Raw genomic sequence first — 16488 nt, forward strand, 5'->3', positions numbered from 1 at the left:
AAAAAGAAAAAAAAAAGAAAAAAAAGAAAAAAAAATTACCCCAATCCACGCCTGCAAATTCTTCTGGAAGGATTTTTCCCCCCTCTCTCCAGGTTGGGCGCGTTTGGTGCAAGATTCTCGGGATCCTCGGTGTTGCCTCTCCCTCCCCCTCCCCCCTTCTTTCCTTCTTCCTTTCCTTTCCTTTCCTTTCTTTCTCCCTTTCCTCCCCCACCCCCACCCCCACCCCCACCCCCACCCCCACCCCCAACAAACAAGTCCCCAATTCTCGTCCGTTCTCGCCGCGGGCAGCGGGCAGCGGGCGGTGGAGGCAGCGCGCCGCGGTCGCCGGGAGCTGGGAGCCCCGGGCGCCCGCTCCTCGGCGCAGCATGTTCCAGCCGGCGCCCAAGCGCTGCTTCACCATCGAGTCGCTGGTGGCCAAGGACAGTCCCCTGCCCGCCTCGCGCTCTGAGGACCCCATCCGTCCCGCGGCGCTCAGCTACGCCAACTCCAGCCCCATAAACCCGTTCCTCAACGGCTTCCACTCGGCCGCCGCCGCCGCCGCCGGCAGGGGCGTCTACTCCAACCCGGACTTGGTGTTCGCCGAGGCGGTCTCGCACCCGCCCAACCCGGCCGTGCCCGTGCACCCGGTGCCGCCGCCGCACGCCCTGGCCGCCCACCCCCTGCCCTCCTCGCACTCGCCACACCCCCTCTTCGCCTCGCAGCAGCGGGACCCGTCCACCTTCTACCCCTGGCTCATCCATCGCTACCGATATCTGGGCCACCGCTTCCAAGGTACGTGCCACGTCGCGGGGCTGCAGCGCTCTGCAGCACGCACTGCCCTCGGCCTGCTCTGGGTAGGCGCCCGGCAAGGCCTGGATGGAGGTTCCTCCGGTTCGCCCGCCCGCGCGCCGCGTTTGGAAACTGGGCGGCGAGGAGCCGGGCACGGTCCCTAGTCTCCGAGCTGCGGCCGGTTTGGGGTCTGGCCGCGGCCGCTTGACCCTTTAGAGAAGGGCGCAGACAGAGGAGTTGTCCCCGAATGCTCTCGGGTCGAGGCAGGCTTTCCTAGCATGCTACGAGTGCCGGCCGCCAAGGAATCCGTGGCCCGCGGGGTCCCCGGGTTCTCTGTCTTGCCGGCGATGCCCTCGCCGCCCTGGCTCCGAGGGGCGCGGACAGGGCCCGGCCACCAGGTTCGCCCTCGACTGCGTTCGACCCTGTTTGCCATCCACTCCGCGCCCCTGCATCCTAGACCTGCAGCTTCTCGGTCTCTGACCCTCTTCCGGCGGCGAAGAGACCCTCGCGTCCCCAGAGCAAAGTCTGGGAGTTTGTTTTATCCTGCTTACTTTGGAGGCTCAGGCGGGGCGGGAACCCGCGCGGGTAGGAGCCTCCGAGGCTCAGGACTCTCGCCGTGACCTGCTCAATTCGGGCGCCGAGCGGCCACGGCGAAGGCAGGTTCGGTCTGGTTTTTGTTTTTCTTTTAAAAGAAATGAACCGGGTCGGAAGACGGGCTGGAGGAGATCTGTTTGGGTGTTTTCCTTTCTTGCTATTTTTTGGATTTTTGTGTGTGTGTGGGGGGGGGTGGGGTGGGAGTGGAATTAAAACTCCAGAAAAAGGGGCAAGTAATTAGTTTAGCGATTCGAGCGGGGAAAAGACCTACCTCCCGAGGCCGCTGATCAATACCCAGAGGCTTGCCCATTCATTAACCCTTGGCGTTCCTGCCAGAGCCTAGAATGGGGTAGATTCCCGTCCTCCATAATTAAAGAAACCAAACCAAACAAAAACAACGTTTTACTCTTATTGCCAGACCGGAGTTGCCTCCATCCCTGCCTGGATTGTAGGTTTGTCTTTCTTTGGGTTTTGGTGAATCGATTTTCCACCCTAAGGAGTGAATCCGAAACTCTCTGGCTTTGCTCGAAAAGTTTAGGGTTCCCTTTCCTCTTTCTCTGGCAGCCACGCTCTTGGTCCCCACGCCAGGCCTGGAGTAGCCAGGATCTTCTGGGGCCGCGGACAGTCCCATCGGGTGACCGCAGCTCCGTAGTCCCCGGCTTTCGATGCCTTCGCTCGAGTCTCCTAGTTCTCTGGAGCAGGGCAGCGGGAGAACGGGGCCTCGGGAGGCAGCGGCGGCAGAAACCCTGCGCACCCGCCGGCGAGATTTCGGTCTAGGCCGGGCTGCAACGACACGCCCGGCCTCTGTACTTTTCCGGAGGAGAAAAACTTAAGTACTTTAAAAATAAGTCCCCGAGAAAACTCTAGGATAGCGGTTCGTCGCCTCTTCGCCCCTCACCCCCGGGGCAAAGTTCTCCCAGAGGTTAGAAAGAAGGGACAGACGTTTCTCTGGGTCCAGGGCGCCAATCCCCGGGCCCTGCCTTGCCGCCCCTTCCTCTGTCCCGGGCGCCGGTTGCGGAAGTGGCGAGGCTTGTGGGGCCCGGGCGGCTGCAAAGCCCGCAGAGGTCAGGAGCCTTGGGACTCGACCCGACGGGACAGCTGCTGCTGGGTGCTGCACAGCTACGGTCCCGGTGGAGCGGGCCAGGCAGCTGGAGCGGTGTTCCCTTCGCGCGTGTGGAGGGCCCTGGGTCCCCGTGGGCCGGGCCGCACGGGCTACGTACGCGGAGGCCCTGAGCGCTGTGCCGGGTCAGCCCGGCTCGGGAGAAGCGCGCGGACCTGGCCAGGACAGCCCCCTTTAATGGGACTTCTGTTGTGTCCCCCGTAGGGAACGACACAAGTCCGGAGAGCTTCCTTTTGCACAACGCGCTGGCCCGCAAGCCGAAGCGGATCCGAACCGCCTTTTCCCCGTCCCAGCTTCTGAGGCTGGAACACGCCTTCGAGAAGAACCACTACGTGGTGGGCGCAGAGAGGAAACAGCTGGCGCACAGCCTCAGCCTCACGGAAACTCAGGTGAGCGGGCCCAGGCGCGGCAACAGCATCCCAAATCTCTGGACACACGCAGCCCGCAAAGTGCGGAGGGCTTTCGGCAAACAGTCCGGGAGCTGGTTCCACGCCCCGGCTCAGGATGTGTAAGTTTTGAGGCTCTCTTGGCTTCCCTGGGCTCCAGCACGGGACTGTAGGAGATGACCCGCCCGAGGCTCTGGTGGGGCGGGCGGAGACGGGCTGAATTGCTCCTTCTGTGCGGCTGGGCTGGCCTTGCAGCTCCTGGCTGAGATACCTCTGCACTTTCGGTGAGACTTTCGGTGGGAGTCTGGGGTACGCGGCTGGGATCCAGGAAGGAGAGTGCCGCGGGGTTTTGGGGTGTTTGGGGCTCTAGGCTGGAGAGAGAGCTGAGAGTGGGTTAGGGCGAGCTCTGTGCACCGGGGGCTCAAGGCTCACAGCGATGGCTCCAGTTATTCCCCTTGAGGGGATCGGAGAGTCAGACCGCCGAGCCGGCATCCTGGGTGCGTCCCTAAATCCGAGAAACAGAGCTAGAAGGCTTCGGGAGAGGAGCTGCCTCAGGAGGCAGACCCTTCCTGCGCAACAGGGTCCCGAGGCGGCCAGGTTCTGGCCTGCCCCGGGGCGAGGAGGGGGCTTAGGGCTACAGTAGGCGCTACTGTACGCGGAGCCTCAGGGCGGGGTCAAAGTTCCCGGCAAACAGTAACATTTTCGGGCAGATTAAGTTGTAACACTTTTCCTGGGAGGCGCAAAGAGGTCGAGGCTTTTGTTTTAAAACGTCCCCGCGGACAAAACCGAGGAGGGCCTCGCGGGTTGGTGCGGGGCCCGGCACAAGGCGCGGCCCGGCTGATTTCTCCTGGATCGCCGAGTCGGCCGTGGTCTTTGTCCGCCTCGCTGCCCACGCTGCCTGGAGCCTTTGTGTGCGTGTCAAGCCCCGAGCGCACCGACGCGCGCCTTGGGCGAGCGCCGGGGAGAAATGAACCATCCTCCCCCTCAATTAGCAAACTCAAAGCAAATTAAACTCAGCCGTGTTCCAGCTCGGCTTTTTCATGGGGGCACTTTGGGGGATTGGGGGCATCCGGGGAGAGCAAGCCGGGACCTGGGCCTGCCGACTCAAAGGAGAAAGCGGAGCGGACTGCAGGGGCCTGGGGTGCTGCTAGCAGAATGGGACAGCCCTGGTGGCATGGGAGGTGCAGTCATCACCATGTTCCTCACCTGTACCTCACCGCTGAGAAGCTTGGGCAGTGTTACTGTCTGGTCTGGTCACTGTATGGGGCCCCATCGCCAGCTTCCCCAGGGACTGGTCGGGATAGCATGTGAGCCCCACCTCACTGCTCCCCAGACTTCTAGCAGCGCTCCGAGGAGGCCAGGCTGCCGGCCCCGCCCTGGTGGGAAGTGATGTGATGGGGTGAGAGCTTGGCCCTGGACTGTCCTGGGGCTGGTCAAGAGGAGGACTGAGGGGCTCTTCCCTTCTCTTTCACAGTTTTTCTTTTACTTCCCCTTTATCTCACGGTCTTTCAGAAGCTTTCACTTTTGAGCCTCTTTTCCTAGCTGAAAAGATATAGCTGGGTTGGTCCCCAGGGCTCTGCACCCCATCATCCCCCCACCCCGGTTTCCCCCAGCACCCACCCCCCACACACACAACTGCTTCTGCTCTCACCTGCAAGAGTACTGGGCAGAGAGGGGAAAGCTCAGGCCAATCTTGACTGCCTACCCAGCGCCCAGGCCTTGCCGAGGAGGCGCTATATTTAGGCAGCGGCTGCGGGAAACTGGCAGAAAATAGAAAGCACATTCGGCCCTGCAGGAGCTGCAGCAGTGGGAATGAGATCTTCCCTGCACTAGTTAGGTAGAGGGAGTCAGGGATGTGTCTTTTAATTTTCCCTTATTTATAATTTTATAGGGGTTTCCCAGTGTTTGCCAGGCTTTTGCACTTAGTGGGATGTGGGTGTCCCGAGCAGGACAAAGTGAGAAGGGGGCACTCTGCACTCTGGGCCTCAGGGCCAGGGAAAATGTGCTCCAGGAGGGCCAGAAGGGGAGGGAGCCAGCCTTCTCACCGGCCCCGAGATAGGAGCTCTGTTCCCCGAGGGGAGGCCGTGGGGAGGTCGGCTAATAGGACACGCAGCTGGGGTACTGGATTTTCGTAGTCCCAGGTCCGGGCCAGGCAAAAGAGAAAGAGGTAGGAGGGCGCTGTGCAGGAACTAACGCGCCCCATCTGCCTCTCCTGCAGGTAAAAGTATGGTTTCAGAACCGAAGGACGAAGTTCAAAAGGCAGAAGCTGGAGGAAGAAGGCTCAGATTCGCAACAAAAGAAAAAAGGGACGCACCATATTAACCGGTGGAGAATCGCCACAAAGCAGGCGAGTCCCGAGGAAATAGATGTGACCTCAGACGATTAAAAACACAAACAGAACCCCTCAGAAACGGACAACACGGAGCAAAACAGAGACAGGGAGAGGAGGGGAAGAAGAAAAAACCCTACAAAACAAAAACAAACCACACACACATTCACGGAGAAGGGGAGAGGGAGTCAGAGAGAGGGGCGGCGCGACGCAGACGCTGGGCGGCAAGAGCGCGGGGCCCTGATCCGAGGCCGCGCTGAGATGGCAGAGGACGGAGGCTCCTTGATGAACACGCAACCCTTGTCCGAAGAGGCAGCTTGTGAGAGACAGACAGAGACAGAGAGAGAGAGAGAGAGAGAGAGATCCAAGGGTGGCAAAGCCAAAGGCGCTCTGACAAGGGGAGCTGTCAGTCAAAGGCCAAACCAGCGAGACAAGATGATTGGCAGGTATTCCGGTTATCTCGCAGTCCGATTTTTTAAAAAAATGATGATGATAATCATAATGATAAAAGAAAACCCCCAACCAGGCACAGGACTTTTTATTTTGCACTTCGAAGTGTTTTTTCCCCCAATCTTTAAAAGTAATCAGTGATAATAACCGTTGGGATTCCACATCCAGCCCCATCCCACACCTGTTCAAAAACTTGAATTGCATGTAGCAGTTGTTGGGCGAATGGTGTCTTAAGACAGAAAGTGAATTGTAATTTTCTTTTCCTTTTAAAGAAAGGTTCTGCGTGCTTTTTATTTTGATTTTTTTGCAAGAAATGTGCAGTCTGTAAACACTTTTTGATACCTTCTGACGTCAAAGTGATTGTGAAAAAAGCTAAATGAAGTAGGCTCAGCGATAGCGATCCTCTTTCAGAGAAATGGGGAGCAGGATGGGGGGCTGGGGGTGGAGGGGGAGGGTGCCCACAAGAGGAGTCAGGACTTGTACTGGGAAAAAAAACCCTAAATTAATTCTATTTCTTGGACATTCCTTTCCTAACATCCCAAGGCTTAAAACCACGAACTAAACTCCTTTTAGTGGTTGAAGGTATTGGCCGAGTTCAACCATTTGCCGTAAATAAAGGCCATTCCAAACTTTCAATCTATCTATTACAAAAACTGAAGGACTGTAGTTAGCGGGGATGATAAGTGTGGCCAAGAACACGGCAGCAAGTTTTCAAGCACTGAGTTTCTATTCCAAGATCATAGACTTACTAAAGAGAGTGACAAATGCTTCCTTAATGTCTTCTATACCAGAATGTAAATATTTTTGTGTTCTGTGTTAATTTGTTAGAATTCTAACACACTATATACTTCCAAGAAGTATGTCAATGTCAATATTTTGTCAATAAAGATTTATCAATATGCCCTCAGAGTAGTTGTCTTGGGAAATTGCAGTGAATTCTTGAAAAAAATATCTCTTTGAGTGTGGTCCTTCCCCAACTAGGCTCAAGAAGCCCAGATTCCCCACCCACAAAAGGGCCAGACTGATGGATTCTTGGGCATGTTAAAGAGAGAAGAGGGTGGTGGAAAAGGAGAGGATTAGGAAAACTTAAGTCCTTCAGAAAAGGGATGGGAGAAAAGTTTTCCATCCAGACCTCTGCCCACTGCATGGCCTAAAGAGGGAGTTTAATTTGAATTTCAGGTTAAAAATGCTTACTACTCTTAACCTCTAGTTATTTAAAAAACTGGACATATATATTATGCATTGAAGAGTATTCCCCCAGGATTGGGGAAAACACTTAGCAGAATCAGGATCCTGGGACTTTTTAAACTGTGTTTCTGACTTCAAACCCCAAAGCACTATTCTCCTTCTCCCTCTCTCTCCCTTTCCCTCCCTCCCTCCCCTCCCTTCCTTCCTTCCTCCTTCCTTCTCTCCCTCCCTTCCTCCCTCCCTCCCTCCCTCCCTACTTTCCTTCCTTCCTCTCTCTGGCCCCAATCGGACAAAGGTGAGGGGATGAGCCCAAGGGCCTCAGCAGCCTTATAAGGCAAGCGTTTTGAGAAACCTTCAACGCTCAATTTTAACATTAAAGAAAAAGTTGTACCCAGTCCTGGAGGAAACTTAGCTTTTCTCCCCCCCTTCCCCCTCCTGGGGGCACGAGGTTGTTTTTGCTGCTTCATTTGCTTCTTATCCTGATAGGCTGCATTAATCAGTTTTATTTCCATTGATAGAGAAACCTCGTCTGTTCTGTTCGAGCTACAAAGCGTCCTTCGAGCTTTTGTGAAAGTGCAAATCAGTTTAAGCAATTATCATACCAGGAATATGAAGGGGAAAGAGGAGGCCTTGCCCAGTGGTCTCCTTTAATCTCTTAATCCACGGATCCAGGGGGGCTGCCTGGACATAATTTAGGACAATCTCCCCACCCTTTACACTGTGATAAGGCCAAGTTACAATGCGGGGCGAAAATACAAGCTTTGTTAACATCCTGCCTTGAAAAGTTAAGATTAGACATTCCATGCACGTGTGGGGACTATAGGGCACTATGGAAATTTTTCTTTCTTTTTTTCCCCTCCCCTCCTCTCTTCGAAAGTAGAATTCATTCTTGGCCTCTCTCCCTCTTTTTCCCCTTTATCTCTGCCTTTCTCTCCTTTTTTCTCCCTCTCTGTTTCTCTGGAGAACCCTGGCTGTTTATGGTGCATTTCCACGCAGACTCCTTGGGAAGGTGTGGGTGTAGTCGGGGAGACTCCACTGCCCGAGGATTCTGGGGCGAGAGGGGACACAGGCTTGCCTCTCGAAGGGACAGGTGCTGTCCTGTGTATCCTGGAAACTCAAGTGGGGTTTCCAGTCACTTGGACAGCGGGACCTCTGTGACCAAGAGCTCTCCCAAGTGTTTTGCAGTCCCTGCTACAACATTGCTGCACCTCTTTCTTTTAAGCAAGTTACCTTTTCCTTCTACCCACTTCGCCAAACCCAGAATGCCTCAAACACAGAGCACAGACCTGTTAAAATTCAGACTAGCCTTTCCTGAAGAAAATTTCCCATCTTGATAAAAGGCTTACTTCTGCAAGAACCATATACTTTTTTTTTTTTAAGTACAAGAAAAGGGGGAGGGTGGTTTTTTTTTTTTTTGTAAATGTCCTATGTAGTGTAACAGCAATAAAATCATCAGAGAATACTATTAGCTTTGGAAAAAAAAAAAACCTAAAAGCTTTATTACAAACCAAGCTTTGAAAATAGGGGGGATTAGGCGGCTGAAAGGGTCCCACAATGGTAAGAAGAAAAGGTTTCATGCTAATGAGGTTAATGCCCTTTGTATCTCGGGCCGCCACATCTTCATTACGCGCTATCTCTGGCTGCACGGAGCGGCTCAGAGAGCCGCAATCCACTCCAACGCCCCCCTTCCCGGCCCAAAGAAGGATTTGATAGCAGCTCTGTTCAAACTAGATAATTATATCTTTTCAAGTCGGAATTAAGATAAAGAAAGTGAAGCAGAGGCGGCTCGCCTTGATCCACTGCAAACAAATTTGGCGCACTTTCGAGTCCTTCCCCCGCCTCAAAAAGGCTGGACAGTCAGCTTATTAGCCGCTCGTTTGCTTTATTAATTCATCTATTTAAAGTGGCAGGATTAGAGCGTCTAATGTGGACGCGGGCTGCCGTGGCGCTGAGGAATATAAATATTTGCGAGATGCCATCCCACGATGACTATCTGGGCGCGGGGCGCGGGGCAGGGTGCGGGGCGCGTGTGGCTGCGTCCCCGTCACAGTGCGCGCGTGCTGGGCTGGAGCCCCTTAGGCAGGGAAGCGTGGGAGCTGCGTGCCGCAGGTCTGTGTCCTCCCTCGTGGTACATGGGTGCCAGGCCTAGATGACCCTGGCAGGGTTCAATGGGCATCGAGGGTCAGGTTCTGCGTTCCTCCCTACACTTGGAACTGCACGCATGTTGCCTTGTGTCTTGCCTGTTACCCCGAATGGGGATGTAGGTTACACGTTTGATCCATGACCTACTCCCTTCTTGATTACTTGTGGGCCTTCCCTGTGCGTTCGCCTGACCGAGAGGCTTGGGTTCTCAGTTTGCATTTCCCTGAGAGAGTGAAACGGAACGTATAACCCAAGTGTGCCTGGGCTACATTCTCCTTCCTGAGAGGTACACGTGGGTTCCGCGTGCGTGTCTCATTTGGGGTCCAGTTCCTCAGCGCAGCAAAGGGCCAGGTAGGCGTGGGCGGAGGGGTGGGGTGGAGTGGGGGCTCTGTTCAAGGCACCAGAAACTCCTGAGGTGGGAAAAGCTTCGGACCTCCGGGTACTTACTCCTTTCTGCCTCTTGTCTGAGTGTCCGGTGCCCCCAGCTCCCTCCAACTCTGTTCCCGGCAGCCTAGCGCAGCCCGAGCGGGAGCTTTGGCGGCGGCCCGGAACCTGCCGGGCCACTTTTGTGCTAGGGGCGGATTGTGGCGGGCGGAGAGCCGCACCAAGCGGGCCCGGCAGAAAGGGGGCTCGGGCCTGCGCGCGGCCTTGGAAACCTCGGTTCCTCCCCGTCCCCGCCTCGAGTCGCAGGGAACAAAGTCTCGGACGCGCAGGCCGATTGGGGAGGGACTCTGGCGGGTCGGAGGCCTCGCCCGGGGCCCCGCGCCGCGGCTGGGGGCATCTGGGCTAGGCTCCCCGCATGCGGGCAATTGCAAGTCGGACTAAGGGTGTGGATGTGAGTTAGGGAGAGGCTGTGCTTGTGGGTTTGTAGAGGTTGAGTGTACCAGTGAGGTCTGTGAAACAGTTGTTTGTGTGTCTGAGCCAGGATTTAAGTCAGGATGTGTAGGTGCTAATTGTGCTAACTGCGTGAGTTAGAGGCTGGAGAGGCCGGTGCTACTTGTGTAGATTGGGAGTGTCAAGGTGTCCAGCTTTCCTTGTGCATCTAGATTGTATTGAGTTAGGGCAGGAACGTGCAGCTGCGCGGCTGTAATTAGAGTGCTTATAAAGGTGTAGAAATGCAATTGTGTAAAGAAGTTGTGTGCGAGCGTCTGGTCGCTGTGAGCCGGCTGCAGTTGTGGATCTCAGAGGATGGGAATGGCCTCAGAGTGTGCGACTGGCGGGAACATTTCTCCGTGTTTGGGTGGGGGTCCCCTGTGATGGCGTCCATGCCAGCAGCAGGGCAGCACGTGTGTGTGTGTCTCAGGATCTAGACGTGTGTGTCTAGTGAGAAGGCTCGGGTTCGGTTATTGTTTCGCAGCGCACCACTCGCTCCGGAGTTTGGCAAACAGCAGACGTTTTTGTTTTTTTTTTTTGGTAACCGCATTTTCCCAGGTCGGCCCTTCTTATTCCAGCAATCAGCGTTTGGTTTACTTGGGTGCCGCCTCAGAGCAGCGGCAGGCCGGGCGGGAGAGGAAGCGGGCCTGCAGCGTTCGGCCGCGGTGCCTCGAGGCCGAGTTGCGGGACCGCGGGCGCGCCTAGCCCGCCGCTCCGCTCCTGCGTCCGCCGCTCGGCCGCCGCATTTACCTCCCCCTACCAGCCCCTCAGCGAGGGGGAAGTGGGAGTTTTGAGAACTCGCTGACCCCAGCCGTGACCCCGCTCGGGCAGGTGGCTTCTCCCGGCGCGACCCAGTACTCCGGGAAACCCGAGGCGGTGCCACGCTTGAAAGCGAAAGGCCCATTCATCAGCCGCGCCCCAGCGTCTAATTGGCCTTTTGTTCGTCAGTGCTTGTGGCCCGGCGAGGGGGTTGGGGGAACATGGGAGGGCCCCGGGGCTGTAAGTAGGGGTGCCCGGCGTTCCGGGCTGGGGTCTGGGTAGGGCAAAGGAGCGTCGCACTCCTCCGAGGGGGCGCCAGAGCGCGCCAAAGATCACGCCCACGTGCGAGGATGCTCGGCTGGCGGCTGGTCTCCGAGCGCCCCGGCCGGATCCGCCGAGCTGCTGGAGAGCCACGGCCTCGCCCCTGCCCTCACCTCCCCCTCAGGCTGAGTCCACGCCTTTCCTCCGCGCCTCGGGGATTTCGGACCTGCCTTCCTGCCTGTCCCAAGTACCCAGCTCAGGCGCTGGCCTTGGGGCTGGTTTGGGCTCAAGCCCTGCCTCTCTTCCTGCTTCTTTTGCCCTGCTCTACCCGCCTACCATAGAGAGAGACTCTGGGTCCCCCTCCCTAGGCACCAACCTGGTACCCTCGTCCGGCCTGCACCCTGCTTCGCTGGGCGAAGGAATTGAGAGAATTTTTTGGTCCGCCAAGGAGGTGGGAGTTGACCAACTGTTAGGCGATCAGATCCGGGAGGAAGACCGGGTCTCCACCACACCAAATTCCATATGGCTCTCCAAATCAAGCCTCACCTTCCCTCTCCCTGTCTCCCACCCAGTGTACAAATCAAGCCTCGCCGGTCCCCCTCTCTACCCCACACCTACTGCACACCGCCAGAGAGTCCTAGAGAAAGCGCAGGGGCAAGGTCTCCTCTCCCAGCATAAGCGCAGAGGCCGAGACGCACCTGATGCGCCAGGGAGGTGCCTGGAATGGGGATGGGGTCGCGTTTGGAAAATGGTCCAGGGCCCCCAGCCCCACGCCTCTCCTCCCTTTCCCCGGGAGGACCGGCTTTGCCCGGCAGTGGTCTGGCTGCCCGGCTCACCACCTCAGCCCGGCCCCAGGCCGCGCCTGCCCCCAGCCGGCTCCAGGTCCTATATATAGCGCGGGTCTCCACAGCCCTCTGCTGGACCCTGACGTCAGGAAGAACTTGATCTTGCCTGCTTCGCTCCTGCTTCTGAAACTGATCCTTGAAATGAGAGAACAGACTCTACACAATTCCCATGGCCTTGACATAAGGTACAGCGATAAATATACACCACTAATGAGCAATTACCATATAATCACCTTCCAATTAGCTCGCATAATGATGAATTAAACATTCTAGCAGGCGGGATTAGGTTTCTTACTTTGTATATTATTTACGAAGGCTATAGCTTCTGCAAAGAACCAAATATCAAATTAGATGGGGAATTTTCACTTGGGGGTAATTATGCATTCAGGCCAGCGGCTGTATTCTGGTCACTTGTCAAATGAGGCCCCCTGCAAGGTACTGACCAGTTCGTTTGGGCGTTTATTTCCTCCTTTTCCTCTTTTTTCTTTAGGCTGCAATTGCCTTTCCTTTTCCTTTTACCGCCCTGGCCCGCGGGAGGGAGGCTGGGGGCTTGGGGCTGGTAGGCGGGGTTTGGGGAGGGACGTCCGTCTTGCGCTGAGGATACGGCTCAGGCATCCAGGCCCTCGCAGCGCCTGTCTCCTGAGCACTGCCTGCTCTGGCCCCAGGTCCGTTCCTCTCCGGCCGGCCGGGCAGGACGACCCGGGTGCGCCCCAGAAGCCACCCGAGCGTTCGGAGGGCAAACGCGCGGGCTGGGCGCTACGGCGGGCGCGGGGCCAGGGCGGCCGCCCTCCCACCCGCCCCGCCTGCGTTCTGCGGCATCCCCTAGCCCCCCAGGGGCCTCAGTGCGCTCTATTCTGACTTTTACCCCCACCCGCACCCCAGTGACAGGGAGAGAAAGAGGGTGCGTGGGGAGGAATACTGAAACAAACAACAAACCTCCACCTGCCCGCAGACACCTCTCTTGTTCGGAAATGAATTTTGGCAAGAGATTAACTCCTAATCTGATCTAACGCTGCTGACATTTGGGGAGAAGATGAAAATGGCAGCTCAATTTCATTCAGAAAAGGGGTCACTTCGCGGGGCTTCGCTCTGCTCCCCAGAGAACGTGGACGCCCCTCCTTCTCCCCGAAACCAGAGGAGGCGGCCTGGAGCTGGGTGGGGGCTGGGAGGCGCCCGGGACTGCTCACCTGCGCCCCGCGTCAGCGGCCCCCTTGGGCTGGACCCTGCCCTGTCGGGTTGAAAGGTGAGAATGGAAGGAGGCTGTAGGCTGGGGCATCGTCCTCTGGGCAGAGGTGGGCGCTCCTGGGCCCCCATCCGAGACTCTTCAGGCTGGAGAGCCTGTTCCTTGCAGGGAGGCCAGCGGGAGGTAACAACGTTTCAGGCCTCATCAGAGGTGAGGTCGTTAAAGCCAGATTTCCCAAGGCCTGCCAGGTATCCTTTTCCTTGTGCTTCCTGGGCAGGTAAAAGTGCACCTAAGAGATGGAAGGTTGGACCCTGCAGTCCTGTCAAAGGGTCTGGCTTATTTGAAAGTCATGGATCTGACTTGGCCTCTCCCCATTTAGCTCCAGGAGGCTGCAAGGTCCTGGGAGGTGGGAGCTAGGGCTTCCTGGAGACCGAGCTCCGCCCCTGCCCCCATACACCTACTGCTGATGCTAGAGGTGGGCCATGTTACTGGCCACCCAGAGGGCTCCATAGTGCCTGGCCTCTCCCCTCCGCTGCGACGGTGTGACCAGTGGCCTCATCCTGGTGCCGGGCAAGGGAGACAGGTGGAGTCACTTTTTGGGCACCTGCCTGATCCCTGGACCTTGAGGCAGGATTCCTGCCCCGCCCCCTTCTGAGGCCCTGTCTATGGGGCGCAGGACCTGGGACTGGGCTTGAGGGCATCATCAACAGCTCAGACCAAGGGCAAGGAGGAGGACCTGTGCCTGGGCCCCTGGGAGCGAGCCTGGTGAGGAAGCCCGAGGATGGCCATGTACCTTGCATGCTGGTGGCTGCAGATGCGTGAGAGGCTGTATGTGAATATGGCTTGCACAGCACGTAACCTGAGCACGTGGACACGTACACAGATAAGTAAGTGTGCGCGTGGCCTTGGGGGTGCAGGGACTGCTGGAACCCATGCTGTGTGTGCAAAACTTAGGAAAAGGCATTCCTTCTTCTGGGTGGATGGGTGCCCTGCGGCTTGAAGAGTGAAAAGCGAGCTGGATTTCAGCGACGGCCTCCCCGCCCTGCCACTGCCCCCTCACCTCTTAGGCAATGCACAGTCTCTGTTCCAAACGCTTGGGCTCCGGTGGGGATTCTGTGTTGGGTGTGATATTATTGAAGGTGCCTTTAGGGTTGAGAGTCAGCTTTGTGCTGAGCAGCCCCTCCTTCACTGGCTGGGGACTGCCCCCTGCCCCCTTCCCAGTGTGGAGGTTTTGGGTACAGCAGCCAGAAACAACGTTCCTAAGCATCACGCCAAAGGCTGGTGAGCACAGGTGCCTTTGCGCTTGTGAGTGAGGCCGAGGGGCAGAGTGCACGTGTGGGCATGAATGTTTGTGAACACTTGTTTGTGTTTGTGGGAGAAGGCTGCAAGTGTGTGTGTGTGTGTGTGTGTGTGTGTGTGTATGGGTGAGCATCAGTGTGCCCGTGGCAGGGGGCATGGCTGAGCATGTTGGTGGGAGCCATGTGAGGGGCTGTGGGTGCAGCTGGCTTCCCTGCCCTGGCTCCCCCAGCCTTGCAGGGCCCTCTTTCGGCTGCCTCGTGAAGGGCTCATCCTGCCCCTCCCTCCCTGCTTTCCTGTCCTACACGCTAAGTGACTGCAGCTATGTCTTCCATGAAAAACGGAAGTGGTGTCTAATACGGCGACTTCAAGTGGAAGGCTGCTGCTTCGTTAAGTAAACGATGCCGTGTTGATTCCGATGTCGCTTTCCCTTTTAGTCATCTACAGGCAGCAAGGGGACTTAATCAGCTCTAGGGACCCTGGTGGGAGGTGGGGTGCACTTTTACCTGCCCAGGAAGCACAAGGAAAAGGATACCGGGCAGGCCTTGCCGAAGTTTATGGAAAGTCTGAGCATTTTTATGGCCCCTCTTCTCTGCTCACACCCCCTGCTCCCCCCACCCCGGAAATCTTGAGTTTTCGCAGGTGAAAGGAGATGTTATTTAGAGTGTGCTACAGGCCAGACCCTCCTATCATCTTCAGGAGGGCCGAGGAAGAGCTGTGGTTTGAGCAGTGTGCACACATGTAATGTGCATGTGTGGACCAATGACCCAAGGTCCCAGTTGCTCATCACCCATCAGCTGTCTGAGCACGTGGCTGCTCCCTTCCAGATGAAAGCCTGTAGTTCTGAAATGCTTCCTGTCCCTTTTGTGATGGGGTTCCAGACTGGGGTACCAGCATCCAGGCGGTCCCTTCAGTTCTGGGTAGAACAGGACTCTCTCAGCCCTGTTCTAGCCACTGTGCTTCTGTTAATGCAGCCCAAGACAGCCTTGGCTTTTTCGGAAACCAAGAGTTGAGCAAAGTCATAGATGTTGGCCAAGCCAGCTTCCCCTCAGAGAAGGGATCCTACAGAAGACTTCACTGGTAGTCATACAGGCCGGGCTTGGATGTTTTCAGAGCTGGGCTGCTCACTACCTCCTAAAGTTGCCTTGTCTCTTCTGAAACAGCTCTGAGTTTTAGGATTTTCTTTGAGCACTGGAGAATGTCTTATCTCCTTGGAGTTTACCTGGTGACATGACAATTGTCTGGAGCATTGCCTCCCTGCATGCCCCATTCCCTCCAATTATTATGAAAAAATACAAACTTATACAATAGTGGAGTGAATAGTTTAATGTATACATCCCCCATCTTCCACAACAATTATGTGATGAGTTGAATTGTGTCCTCCAAATTCATATGTTGAAGTCCTAAGCCCTAGTACCTCAGAATGTGACCTTATTTGGAGACAGGGTCTTTATAGAGGCAATCAAGTTAAAATGAGGTCATTAAGGTGGGTCCTAATCCATTATGACTGGTGTTCTTATAAAAAGAGGAAATTTGGATACTGACACACAGAGAGAAGATGGTGTGAGTTCGGAGAGCGTAGGCAGCCACCTCCAAGCCAAGGCGAGAGCCTGGAACAGATCCTTCCTTCAAACCCTCGGAAGGAACCATCCCTGCAGATACCTTGATCTTGGACTTCCAGCCTCCAGAACTGTGAGAAAATAAATTTCTGTTGTTTAAGCCACCCAGGGTATGATACAGCCTAGCAAACACATACAAATGATGAAATCAAGGTCACTCTGGCTCCATCTGTCTTTCCCAGGCACTCTCCCCCTATGGCTATTTGGAAGCAAATTCCAGACATGGTGTCTTCCACTAGTAACAATTTTAGGATGTATCTCAAACAGGATTTTTTTCCCCCACTATAATTGGTTTTATTTATTTATTTACTGTTTTGTCCATTTAATCGATTAATTTTATTTATTTTTTATTGGAGTATAGTTGCTTCACAACGTGCTAGCTTCTGCTGTGCAAGGAACAGGATCCTTTCAGAAGTTTGACCACAACACCAGGACTCCTTAATCATTCTCCTGTCCATGAGGTGATGGGCTGGGCTGTGAGTAGACAGCAGCCTGAATGTAGCCCCGGCCCGGGGTGTGAACTGCCTGAGGGTACAGTGAGGAACAGCCTATTTGGGACACAGGGCAGGCCCATCTGTAAATGCTGGTGCCCTCCTCCTATGTGGAGGATTTCCCTTCCAAGAAAGTCTGTGTGTGTGTGTGTGTGTGTGTGTGTGTGTGTGTGTGTGTGTGTGT

General features: G+C 55.9%; 1 protein-coding gene across 2 annotated transcripts; it reads left to right on the top strand.

Annotated features, from left to right (window-relative positions):
• The first annotated feature begins 242 nt into the window (after positions 1-242).
• Positions 243-6554, top strand: EMX2 (empty spiracles homeobox 2). 2 transcript variants are annotated; one of them, XM_029201284.1, is made up of 3 exons: positions 243-771; positions 2687-2871; positions 5087-6554. In XM_029201284.1, the coding sequence occupies exons 1-3, from the start codon at positions 366-368 to the stop codon at positions 5252-5254; spliced, it is 759 nt and encodes a 252-aa protein (XP_029057117.1). In that variant the 5' UTR covers positions 243-365; the 3' UTR covers positions 5255-6554. The 2 variants fall into 2 exon arrangements, with proteins under 2 accessions (XP_029057117.1, XP_029057118.1); XM_029201285.1 differs by lacking the exon at positions 2687-2871 and having other exon boundaries at positions 5087-5190.
• Positions 6555-16488: the final 9934 nt, after the last annotated feature.

Source organism: Monodon monoceros, unplaced genomic scaffold (genome assembly GCF_005190385.1).
Source record: "Monodon monoceros isolate NGI ecotype Baffin Bay Population unplaced genomic scaffold, NGI_Narwhal_1 Super_Scaffold_4, whole genome shotgun sequence".
NCBI classification, from domain to species: domain Eukaryota; kingdom Metazoa; phylum Chordata; class Mammalia; order Artiodactyla; family Monodontidae; genus Monodon; species Monodon monoceros.

Excerpts from the sequence above, each read along its gene's own strand:
- EMX2 (XM_029201284.1), top strand. The coding sequence starts at position 366 with ATGTTCCAGCCGGCGCCCAAGCGCTGCTTCACCATCGAGTCGCTGGTG. Across the intron at positions 772-2,686 it reads TCTGGGCCACCGCTTCCAAG|GGAACGACACAAGTCCGGAG; the intron begins GTACGTGCCACG and ends TGTCCCCCGTAG. Across the intron at positions 2,872-5,086 it reads TCAGCCTCACGGAAACTCAG|GTAAAAGTATGGTTTCAGAA; the intron begins GTGAGCGGGCCC and ends CCTCTCCTGCAG.